Here is a 12,876-nt window from a genome sequence, read left to right as displayed (position 1 = left end):
CAAGCTCTGAAATGGGCTCCCAAGTGAGGAGGTGCCCTCTCCTACCTTGTGGGTCTTCAAGAGGAGGCTGGACAGATATTTGGCTGGGGTCATCTGATCCCGGCACCTGTTCCTGCCCAGGGCAGGGGGTCAGACCTGATGATCTGTTTAGGTCCCTTCCGACCCTAAGTACTATGATACTGTGATTGGCAACTATGGCCTGTGAGCCAGATCTGGCTTGCAGAACCATTTGATCGGACCCATGGATATGGGACTTTGACATTTGGCGGTGGGGAATGTGTGTGCGCTCCAGTGTGGCAGTGAATTCTGGTGGAGGTGGCAGGGTCATCTGCTAGGGATGCACCGATTATATTGGTTGGCTATCAGATTAGCACCAATAAAAAAAAGTGACTATTGGCTTGTTTTGGTTGTTGTAGCCAATAATTATGGCTGTGTGCCTGAAGCACCCTGGTGTGTGTGGTCTAGTCCTCCAACCCTGCTGCCAGCCTGAGCCTGTGGCAGACTACAGGTCCTGGCGAGCAGCAGGATGGGGAGGGGCACCAGGGAGCGGTCACAGGGCATCGCACTCTACAACAAAGGGACTGTTACTAGCTCCTCGTGCTGCTGCTGTGGCAAGGCTGCTTGTGCAGCAGGGGCCTGAGTGCCGGGGCTGCTGTGGAGACAGGCTTGCGCACAGGCAGGGTAAGCTTCCATGTGAGGGACATTGTGCTCCCCTTGGCACCAGGCACCTTTGCAAAAATGACTTCTCCCCGTCAGTTGCAGAGGCTCAACTGTGTGGGGCCCGCTGGCACTGAGGCAGCAGTGTGCTCTGGGGCTCCAAATCTGCCCAGTGCCACTGTCCGCATGAGGGTCCACGCTGCCTGCCCAGGCTGCGCCGGGAGCAGGGCTGTGGGTAGGAACTATGGGCTAAGGAGCGGTGTGCGCGGGAATAAGGTGGTCACCACTTTCCTCATTAAAGGCCGGAGCAGGTATAGATTCATAGATGTTAGGGTCGGAAGGGACCTCAATAGATCATCGAGTCCGACCCCCTGCATAGGCAGGAAAGAGTGCTAGGTCTAGATGACCCCAGCTAGATGGTTATCTAACCTCCTCTTGAAGACCCCCAGGGGGTCATTATCTGCTAGCTTGTGGCCATTATTTCTTGTAACCCCCGGGGGCGCCTTGGTGAATAAATACTCACCAATTCCCTTCTGTGCCCCCGTGATGAACTTATAGGCAGCCACAAGGTCGCCTCTCAACCTTCTCTTGCGGAGGCTGAAAAGATCCAGTTTCTCTAGTCTCTCCTTGTAGGGCTTGGTCTGCAGGCCCTTAACCATATGAGTGGCCCTTCTCTGGACCCTCTCCAGGTTATCTGCATCCCTCTTGAATTGTGGCGCCCAGAATTGCACGCAGTACTCCAACTGCGGTCTGACCAGCGCCCGATAGAGGGGAAGTATCACCTCCTTGGACCTATTCATCATGCATCTGCTGATGCACGATGAAGTGCCATTGGCTTTTCTGATGGCTTCGTCACACTGCCGACTCATGTTCATCTTGGAGTCCACTAGGACTCCAAGATCCCTTTCCACTTCCGTGCCACCCAGCAGGTCATTCCCTAGGCTGTAGGTGTGCTGGACATTTTTCCTTCCTAGGTGCAGCACTTTGCATTTCTCCTTGTTGAACTGCATCCTGTTGTTTTCTGCCCACTTGTCCAACCTGTCCAGGTCTGCTTGCAGCTATTCCCTGCCCTCCGGTGTGTCCACTTCTTCCCATAGCTTTGTGTCATCCGCAAATTTGGACAGAGTACATTTCACTCCCTTGTCCAAGTCACTGATGAAGACATTAAAGAGTATCGGTCCAAGGACCGAGCCCTGCGGGACCCCACTGCCCACACCCTTCCAGGTCGAAGCCGACGCATCCACCACGACTCTCTGGGTGCGACCCTCTAGCCAATTCGCCACCCACCGGACTGTGCAGTCATCCAAGTCACAGCCTCTTAATTTGTTCACCAGTATGGGGTGGGATACCGTATCGAAGGCCTTCCTGAAGTCTAAGTATACGACATCCACCCTTCCTCCTGTGTCCAGGCATTTCGTAACCTGGTCATAAAAAGGGACTAGATTGGTCAGGCACGATCTGCCTGCCACGAACCCGTGCTGGTTTCCCCTCAGCATAATTTGTACTGCCGGGCTCTCGCAAATGTGAGCCTTGATAATTTTTTCAAAGACTTTACCAAGGATGGAGGTGAGACTGACTGGCCTATAGTTGCCTGGGTCCTCCTTCCTCCCCTTCTTGAAAATGGGGACCACGTTGGCCCTTTTCCAGTCCTCCGGGACTTGGCCCGTGCGCCACGAGCATTCGAATATTCCCGCCAGTGGCATCTGCAATGATGTCGGCCAGTGCCTTCAGCACCCTCGGATGGAGCTCATCCGGGCCTGCTGACTTAAAGGCATCCAGTTCTTCCAAGTGACTCTGCACCATCTCAGGGTCTATGCATGGAAGTCTGGCGCCTTGCTGCTGCCTCCCTACAATCCCAGTGAGAGACTTGTCATGCCCCTCACTTAGGAACACTGAGGCAAAGAACTCATTGAGGAGTTCAGCCTTGTCCCCCCTGTCCGTCACCAATTGTTTCTGCCCATTTAGCAGGGGTCCTATTCCTCCCTGGGCCTTCCTTTTACTCCCTATATATCTAAAAAACAATTTCTTGTTATCCTTTACTTGGGATGCCATCCTCAGCTCCATGGTAGCTTTGGCCCGTCTAACTGCCTCCCTGCAAGCACGAGCAGAGGAGGTATATTCGTCTTTGGTGATCTCTCCTTGTTTCCACTTTTTGTGTGCTCCCCTTTTGGCCCTTAGGCTGCCCTGGATTTCTGCGGTCAGCCAGGGAAGCCTCCTGGCCCCTTTCCCTCTTTTACCCCGCATGGGGATCATCTCGCTTTGTGCCCGAAGGATTGTTTCCTTAAGGCACAGCCACCCTTCTTGGGCTCCCATCATTTCAAAACTCCTACTCTGCAGTGCGTCCTTAACTAATCGCCTGAGTTCATTTAAATCAGCTTTCCTAAAGTCTAGTACTTTCACCCTACTAGTTACCTTACCCACTCAACGTCTTATGGTAAATTCTATTATTAGGTGATCACTGTCCCCCAGATGGCTACCAATCTGTAGGTCCCCTACCATGTCATCCCCCGTTGCCAGTACTAGATCCAGTATGGCATTCCCCCTAGTGGGACCATGTACCTCCTGTGTCAGGTGGAGGTCCTGTACACAGGTTAGAAACCTGTGTACAGGATTAGAAACACAGGTTAGAAACCTTCCGTTAGCCCTACTAAGTCGTAGGTGTTTTGTGCAAGCAGGAGCGCTAGTTCATCCTGCTTGTTTCCCATGCTCCTAGCATTAGTATATAGGCACTTGAGCCCTGCGACAGGTGCCTTTGCTGCCCCCCTGCAGGTAGGAGGCGTGTATGCGTGTTAATTGCAAAACAAGCAAAAAACGATATATTTATGTCAGTAGTTTAAAATGCTTTGCACTATTACTAAATACCATTTATTGGATTGGCATTGGCCGATATAGATAGTTAATCATTGGCTATCATTATTGGCCAAGAAAATCTTTATCCGTGCACCCCTATCATCTGCCTGTCTGCCTGCCCCCCACCTGTGGTGGGTCATTCTAACCTGCAGCTGGAAAAGACTTCCTACCCCTGTTCTAAGGTTCTTTTTGGAAGTTAATTGAAGCCTCTTTCTGTCTTGCAGCAATATTAAAGAGTCACAATATGGTGGGAAATTGATTCTGATAAATATAAGGTACTTCAGGGCTGTAATGGAAATGTATATGTATGCTGAGCCTGAAATCTGGCTAAAGTGATATAGTGATTTGTGTTCACAGCACTGAAACCACAGTTTACTTAAATATAGTTCAAAGTGTCTAAAGTATAGTCCAGAAAAACTTAACATTTCCAAAAGGGATGGTTTAGGCTAGCTGGCTAAGATTTTGAATTGAAAAATTTCTTTAATTACTGACACAGTTTGCATTAACTCATCCTTTTTGACTTGAGAGTGGTTCAGAACAGCCACAGCTTTATAAATTTGGATTTAGAAATTATTTAAAACCTAGTTAACTGACCAAAAAAAAGTAAACAGTTTTCAGTATGGTGAAAGGTTAAGATGTGCCCCAAGGAGTCATACTAGGACTTACATTGTTAGCATGTTAATTATTGATCTGAAAAAGCAATTTAATAATGAGGAGGTAAAACTTTTAGATGACATGGTAGGCGCTGAGAGATGTGGGAAAAAATGCGCTTTACTGGAAGCAGCAGCACATTACTTTGACTCGGCTCTGCAGTGTCTGTATAGATCAGGCACTCTGGTGGGGCTTTTTGTCACTTTTAAAGCTGATTCAATCAGCTATTAGACAAAAGCACCAAAAAATCCCCACTAAAGTGCCCAGTCTATACAGATGTTAGGAAACCTGGGTGCAACTAACAAGGTGCCTCTTCTGGGCATGCGCTGGGCTCGTTGTGGGAGTGCATTGAGTTTAAAGTGCTCCCCCTCCCCCCCTTTTTTTTTTATTTTCCCCACGTCTGCAAGCAGCTAGTAATGTTTAAGATGGGAAAAGCTAAAGGAAGCACTGAAAGAATCCAAGGACAACACAGTAAAAGTATGGATGGGCAGTCATCACGCCAAGTATACTTTAGTGTTATCAGATGATATGATGGAGTTCTGTGTAATCTGATATAATTTGCAGATAGTCCAGTGCAAACTTTTTTTTGTGCACAGGAGTAATCAAAAGTATGTATAATATTAGGGTGTGTAACTAATAGAATACAGTGGTATTAAACTTTTAATATTGCCATTGCATAAATCATTGGTTTGTTTATACCTTGATTGCTTTGCTCTTTCCTGATCACCAGGGATCCGGGTTTTCCGTTTCCTATGGGAAAACAGAGAAAACCACGGATTTCTCATTTTTATTAGAGAAAACACGGATTTTCCCTTTTAGAAGAGAAACCTGTGGATTTCCCCCTTTTGCAAAGAGCTCTGCAGGCGGGAGCTCTCGTAAAAGGGGCGGGAAACTCTCAACCCTGCCCAGCTGCAAACCCTGAGTCACAAACGCTCTCCGCTCTGCTGTCCTCCCCCAGGCCCTCTGGAGTGCAGTGTGCGCAACTGGCGTGGCAGGACACAGTGGGGCCATGCATGAAAGCTGCCTGCTGCTGCAAGCTCCGTGCTGCCCTGGCCACACTTCCTCTGTGTGCATGGGGGCAGTGCACACCCGCCCTGCCCCCATGCCTCACACAGATTTGGGGGGGCATGGGTCCCCCCTATCCTCCGGGACTGCACGCTGCCACTGGGAGCCGACCCCGCCCAAGCTTGCAGCGGGGGGGAGCTGGCTTGTGCTCCTGCTGTAGTAGCTGTTGCCTTCCATTGGGGGCAGGAGGCTGTGGACCTGGGTCCCTCGCCCCATAGCCCTGGCAGCTGGGGACCCCTCCAGCAGGGCTGTGGGGCACAAGCAGGGCTGGAGGGCCATGCGGGGGAAGCGAGGGACACCAGCAGCATTTAATTTTAATCACGAATTTTGGGATTTTTATCAGAGAATTCGCAATTTTTTATCAGAGAATTTGTGATTTTTTTTTTTTATCACGGAAAACAAGGATCCCTGCTGATCACCCTATTTGGGGAAGAAAAATATAGGTCCCTGGCAGACATTAATATAATGGTGTGATTTGTATTAGAAGAAATTTATGCCCCACCCCAAAAATCACAGGTCCTGACATGAAAGATATTTATAGCAAGATGTACGATTTTTAGGATGGTGCATAAAATTCCTCAGATTTCAGTTATGCTTCTGTGGAGACTGGGGCTGCCCCTATCCCGATCTCAGGGATTGGGCAAGGGGAAGCTATTTCCTGGACCTTGGGGCTGTTCTGGGCTGGTGTAGATAATCAGCTGATTGTTTTTGGTCACATTAATTGTGCCATAAATGTAATGTCTGCTGTGTCTCATAGATGAAAAAGCTGGGATCCAGAGACATGGAAAACTATTTAGAGCATGGGTTGGCAACCCCCAGCATGCATGGCATGCAAGGCCATTTTGCTTGGCATGCCACAGCTGGCCTGGGCTCCAGGCAGCTGCCACTGGCCATGGAGCCTGGGCTGCTCACAGCAGGCAGCGGAGAGGCTGCAAGCCCTGCTGCAAGCAACCCAGCCAGGTGGCCGCAAACAGCTGCACTGAGCTCTAAAGTCTTGACTAGGCTCTGTGGCATTGGCAGTTGCATGCATGCCTTAGGACACACCAGGGCTGGGGACAGTGCAACCCTGGCCCTTGCCCTGCTGTACACTCCTACCTACACGTGCCACTGCTACCACCACAGAGCCAGTGTTGGAGCTCTGGACCCCGGTGCAGCTATTTGCAACCTCCCAGCTTCCTGCCACGGTTGATTTGGGCTCTGGGCAGCTGCAGTAGGTGGTGGGCAGGCTGCAAACAGTTGCACCAGGGTCCAGAGACCCAGCACTGACTCTCTGGTGGCAGTGGCTGCATATGCACCTCAGTGCATGGTAGGGAAAGGGCTGGGGTAGTGCAACCACGGCCTTTTCCCCACCATCTCCCTGGAAGCGTGTGTGTATCTGTCACCAGCAGTGAGGATCAGGCCCCTTGTGGCTCTCTCACTGCCAAGTGAAGGTGTGGTTCAAGATTGGGGTGTTTTTGGCACTCTGGCCAAAAATGTTGCTGACCCCTGATTTAGAGGCATATAAAAACTTTTCTTATGAAGAGAAGTATCTGACTCTGGTGACTGCCAGAGACAAGGCATTAGATCAGATGGATTTGTCTTGACCACTGTGATATTTCCATCACACGTTGTACTGTTGGAAGAAATTGTGCTTCAATAAGCAGAGAATTGAACTATAGTAGGAAAATGTAACTATTGCAGGATACAACAATACTGCAGTTCTAAAGTTCTTTGTATTTCTGTGATTTGCAGATTGCTTTTACTAAAACTTTTGTTCAGCATTATGCATTTATTATGAAAACACTGAAGAAAAGCCATGAATCAGACACAATGTCAAACAGAATTGTGCATATCAGTGTTCAGTTATTCAGCAATGAAGAATTAGCACGTCAAGTGACAGAAGAATGTCAGCTGCTGGATATTATGGTCACTGTTCTTTTATACATGATGGAAAGTTGCCTTATTAAAAGCGAGTTGCAAGGTAAGTTGAAATTTTGTTTTGATGAATTTCAAATGAGTGACTTCTTATAAGAAGTTTTATTGAATTTTTAGAATTGTTCAGGAGGTAGCGTCATACTCTGGTGGCTACATCTCAGACAACTCTGAAAGTTTAAGAGTAGTTTTACCCAGCATTTTATCCTGGGGTTTTTTTATGGTACTCATACAATGTAAAACACAGGATTTCCTCTCAGAGAATCTATAGCACTTTTGATTGAGAAATACTATAGGCTAATTAAGATTTTATTTGTTAAGTAGAATATTTTTTCAGGGTCATGTAACATCACAAGCTTTCCAAATTGTTCTGCTTTCCCTTTCTTGTCGAGTGCACGCAGCACATGTACTAACATAGCTATTAACGTAATTCTCTGACTATGCTCTCAGGAAGGAGCCAGCCTGCTATAGGAGGAAACCATCTTTCTCAGTTGCTTATCATTTTGCACCCGCTTTCAGGCAGCTGTTGACATGATGGCCAAGAGCCACATTAAACTGGCAAAAAACATCACTACATGCGTCTTTGGATGCCAGTTCTTTTTCTGTCTGTTAGTATTCAACTGGAATAACAACCAGCAGAAGTTGGTGCTGGAAGTTGTTTCCCATGAACATTGCATCCTTTGTGCTTGGGGCCTATTTTGATAACAAAATAATGAAGAAATTGCTTTCCTGTTTACTAGGAGCCCTCAGAGTTGTCTCTAGAGTGCAGGGGAAGTGACTTTTATTTTTTATATTTCTATATTGAAAAGGAAAAGGTTTTTCATCTTACCTTAGACCTGGGAAGACTGACTGCCCTCTCAGATATGGATGGCAATGCTCCATTATGTCTTCTCTCTAGGCTGAAGCTGCTAATGTGCCTGTTATATATTACAGTTCAGCTGGCACATATAAAGCATCTGTGATTTACAGTAGACATAGTTGTTACTAATATGAAGTGCTATCATTTGGTCTCTTCACAGCACCAAGAATTTTCACAAGGTGCCTACTTGTGATGACAGCATATCTTAGGAGACAAGGCATTCATGTTTATCCATTTTTAGATGAGTGGCTAGTTTAAAGGCATAGCCCTGAAATGCCTTTACTATATTTAAGCATAATGAAATCATATAATTAATTTTTTGTCCCTGCAGAGGAAATAGACTTTGTAGGACACCAAACTGGTGAAAGCGTGCGTTTCTGAAGACAGACCAAACATCTCTGTTGGTTGGCATTGGAGACCCAGCTCCAGATAGCTAGGTGCTTATGCTATTAATCTCAGATGTAGGAGGCTGAGGTTGAAGTCCTTGATCTGAACCTGGATCTCCTGTAGTTTGAATGCAGAACCTGGATCTCCTGTAGTGTGTTATAGTCTTATTACCTATTTTCATTTGAAGGAGATCTGTCTCATTTTCCCTGCTGCTGTTCAGATTCAGATCTCAAGTATATGAGACTTGTGCACTTCAAGAGGGGCATTCACATAGCAGATAACCTCTTGCAGAACCTCAGTTACTATGAAGAACTGGTCTTTACTTTCATAAACTGCATACTTTAACAGTTGTTGATTCTCAATTGCCATGTCTTATACAATATTATGTGGGATTTCTTAAATCTTTTTTTAAATCTAGATGAAGAAAACAGTTTGCATGTAGTAGTCAACTGTGGGGAAGCACTACTGAAGAATAATACATACTGGCCACTTGTTAGTGATTTTATTAATATACTTTCGCACCAGAGTGTAGCTAAGAAATTCTTGGAAGATCATGGCCTGTTAGTAACGTGGATGAATTTTGTATCATTCTTTCAAGGTACGTGGCTTTTAGCTTTCTTATTTAGTGATGATAAATTGTTTTTTGGAATACATCTAATTTTAACTCTCATTTTCTGTAGTACCATCTTTGAATTTTTTGTGTAATCTTTGCTTTAGCATACATTGTTGCATATAAATATTTACTCCATTAGTATTTTCATTGTTAATCTATTGCACATTTCTGGAAATGTGGATAGAGACTTCCAAAAATTAAAATGATAGTCACTGGACATTCTTTTCCAATAGCTCTCTGGTCTATTAGGATTGGACACAAGAGAGGGTTGTACAACATACAATGATTTAGTTTCTGAACTCTCAAGAAGTTGTACTAGCAGCACAAATTTTTATTTTGATAAAATTGGTAAAATTCTAAATTTAGTTTGGTGCATTCAGGCTTTCCCTTCTGTTCACTGTGGTTTAGAACGTTTGAAAAAAAATCGTGCCTGATTTTATAGTGGCCACTGTTATGTATAGAGATCCAAAACTTTGTAGTCTTCTTTAATTGTTTGGAGTTCAGACTGAGAGAGGGCCCAGTCCTGGTCAGTGTCCATTCCCAGTGTGGGCACCAGAGTAGTTAGCAAAACATGTCCTTCAGCCATGATTCTGATTTCTTTCTAGTCAAATCTCAAGGCTTTTGCTCATTCTTCATCCTTAATCCTGTTGGTATTTAAAGGCACAGTTGATCATATCATTTGTAATTTAATGCATGGGTACTTTTTCCCTGTTTAGCAATGTGGGCATATATGAATAATTAAAAAAATACTGTTTCATTTAGCCATAGTCAAATCTGCTGTTGCATACATTTGCTTAAATCATTCAAGGTATGAATTTAAATAAACGAGAACTAAATGAGCATGTGGAGTTTGAATCACAGACCTACTATGCTGCGTTTGCTGCTGAACTGGAAGCCTGTGCCCAGCCAATGTGGGGACTCTTATCTCATTGCAAAGTTAGGGTAAGACTGATGTATTTCTTTCTTTATTGGTAAGAAAACCCCTTTTTAGCTCTCCTTTTTGTAGTCTCAGTGATTTTTACAGATACTTAGATGTGTTATCCTTCCAGCGTCATTTTCTGGAATGTTTAAAACACTGGAGTTGATTAAAATACAATGAACAGTATTTTGTTTTGTTAAAGGTAATTTTTATTTGAAGAGTATTTAAGTCCATGGAGGAGGATTATGCCTGTCTTCTCTACGTCGTTTTCTAGACAATTGCTTGCCTAGGGAAATGACTTCAGATCTTCATCTGAAAGATACTTGAACCAAATGGGCAAGGAGCGTTTGCATAATAGTGGGTTTTGGCTTTCTTTTTCCAAGGTTTTTTCAATCCAAGTTACTCAGCTGGAGCACTCACTACACATTTTTCAGTAGGCTATATCCTCCGTATCTGCAGGATTGAAATGTCTTGTCCTACCAATTTGGGATTTATTTCTAGAATACTTATTGTGTAGAATTGCTATGCAGTTAGATTTCTTTATTTTGAGCTAGTTTGAGGCTTTTTTATGTCAAGTAGCTTAAACTAAACAAAACAAATTTTCTTTGTTCCTTTGTTTGTGAACAAGACACTGAAGGGTGCCAGAGTAGTTAGATATCTAGATTATTAACAACATGAGGTGAAGGTTCTTGTTTTATGCTGTTAGTCCCCTAATTACAACACAATTGATAGGTTACTGCTTGTCAAACAATTTTGAATTGCAAAAGGTGGAAATCTTCATTTTAGAGGAATAATTGTAACATGAACATGTGTACTTTTGTCTCCTTTTTATGATGAAAAATAAAAAAAAATATTAATTTTTGGCAGTATTTAAACAAGGTATGTAGGTGCAGTGTCTTTTGGATAGTAACGTCTGAATGAAAATGTGCACTTAAAGATCTGTTATTAATAGTTTATTGCAGCAATGTTAATCAGGCAGTTGATAAAGTGATATTTCTGAAAGTTACGCTGCTTGTTTATTCTGTTCTCACATGTTACTTATTCCACTCCTTTTGAATGATAATCTTAATTTTGGTTCATTAGTTCTGAAGAAAACAATTTAACTTAAACCGTTTCAGTATGAGAGTTTGTTATACATGGAGGATTTCTACTTATGTTTATTTTCAAGCAACAAATTTACTCAAGTCTTTCCAGTTGTCATTGCGCTGATGCTGGCTGCACTGTATTTTATACACATTGAGTTTACTAAACTCTAGAGACAGTAGGAAAAAAAAGAAAAGTCTATTAGATAGTCATTCCTGTCAGGATCTGTGCATGGAAGGGTCATTAGTGTATACAGCTCCATATTTTTATGCTTAACCAAATTAATATAGTAACCAACCTTAAGTCACAAAGACCAAATTGTATCAATCCTAATAATTGCCAAGAGGCTTAAATATCTGAACTGAAATTTGTAATTCAAGATTGAGATTAGCTATTTACACTGTAAGATGATAAATGTTTACTAGACCTATATAGGAAAAAAAGAGGTGGGGAAAAAACTTTAAACGGGTCCTAGAAACTGAAGACCAGCATATCTTACTTCAGTTAGACAAATTGTTGGAAATATTAAAGTGAAAATTATAAAGCTTCAAGATCAAAGTGATAAATAAGGACATTCCAACATGGCATCTCAGAGCAGGTCTAGATAAAGCAAGAGCAAAAACATTTTGGTGTATTAATGCTAGAGCTCCCACCAGTTGGTAATCTGGAGAAAGTCTCAGTATGAAGGTACTGTAGCCACCATGAGTAAATAACTGAAGTATACTAATTTTCTAAAATGAGAAGAGAGTTTTTTAAAATACAATGAACAACATTATAGATATATTTATTAAGATTAAATATATATTATATATTTTTAAATAAGATGAATGAGATTCCATGTTTTTGTCAGGTCTTAATGTTATGAACAGAGGCTAATGCAAAAATCTGGTTAATAAACTGTCATACATTGTATTGAGCTATGTCCTGTATTGTATTAATGGCACCAATATTCAAAATTATTTTGAATTATGTGGAACAATGTGCAATGACCTCTCTTATTGCAGGAGACACAAGAATACACACGAAATGTTGTTAGGTACTGCCTTGAGGCACTCCAAGACTGGTTTGATGCCATCAACTTTGTAGATGAGGTATGTATCCTTAACAAATATATAAACATTACCATAAAAAGCCAGCAACAAAAATGAAAACCAAAAAAAAAAAAGCGAGCAACCAAACAAAGGTAGCAAAACAAAAATTTAATATGAAATATTTTATTTAAGAGAAAAAATTGTCAGTACACTAATTCATAGTTTATCTTGTTAAAAACAATACAACTCTTTTAAAAAGCATTGTAATTCATGACTATGGTGTAATATCTGATTTAAGAACTTTACCCGTTTAAATGTACTTTTACTCAAACTATGAATCCATAAAAGCTTTCCAGCGTGGTAGAGAGGCTGTAACAGTGATAATGCAAAGCACGTCTGTACTCCAGGTTTCATTTGAAATACTAGTGTGGTGGGTAGTTTTGATGCGTTGGCCCAGATTGCTTCACTTAAATTTGGGGCAGTGATTCTCATGGCACCCTGGGGTGTCTTGAGATCTTTTCAGGTGTGCAGCAGGGTGCCACACAATGTTAGTGCTGTTAGGTCTGCAAACATGATTTATAAGATAAACTGAGAAATATCAACTAGGAATTCACAGTATTAAAAAACAATTTGCTCTGTTGTGTGCTTTTTGAGTTCTTTGTAATAGAAGAATTGCTCTATTATTCTTCTGTGTTAAAAAAAATGAAAACTAAGAATTGGCATTTTCTGAGGGCTGCCATGGGTCTAACAAGCGGTGCTTCAAGTCTAAAAAGGTTGAGAACCACTTGGCTGGGGTATGACTACCATTCTGAAGGCTTACAAGGAGACGTCAACTAGAACAGTCTTGATA

At 43.0% G+C, this 12,876-nt stretch overlaps 1 protein-coding gene across 1 annotated transcript in view; it reads left to right on the top strand.

Annotated features, from left to right (window-relative positions):
• UBR3 (ubiquitin protein ligase E3 component n-recognin 3) overlaps nucleotides 1-12,876 on the top strand; it is a 276,834-nt gene that overhangs the window by 70,270 nt on the left and 193,688 nt on the right. Inside the window, exons 8-11 of the mRNA XM_059727297.1 lie at nucleotides 6,955-7,183; nucleotides 8,799-8,978; nucleotides 9,802-9,935; nucleotides 12,000-12,086. Of these exons, the coding sequence (XP_059583280.1) occupies nucleotides 6,955-7,183; nucleotides 8,799-8,978; nucleotides 9,802-9,935; nucleotides 12,000-12,086 (630 nt within the window). The remainder of the gene's footprint in view (nucleotides 1-6,954; nucleotides 7,184-8,798; nucleotides 8,979-9,801; nucleotides 9,936-11,999; nucleotides 12,087-12,876) is intronic.

The sequence above is a fragment of the Alligator mississippiensis genome, chromosome 4 (genome assembly GCF_030867095.1).
Source record: "Alligator mississippiensis isolate rAllMis1 chromosome 4, rAllMis1, whole genome shotgun sequence".
Lineage (NCBI taxonomy): Eukaryota > Metazoa > Chordata > Crocodylia > Alligatoridae > Alligator > Alligator mississippiensis.
The sequence above is the reverse complement of the archived record's forward strand: the minus strand, read 5'-3'. Positions and strand labels throughout refer to the sequence as shown.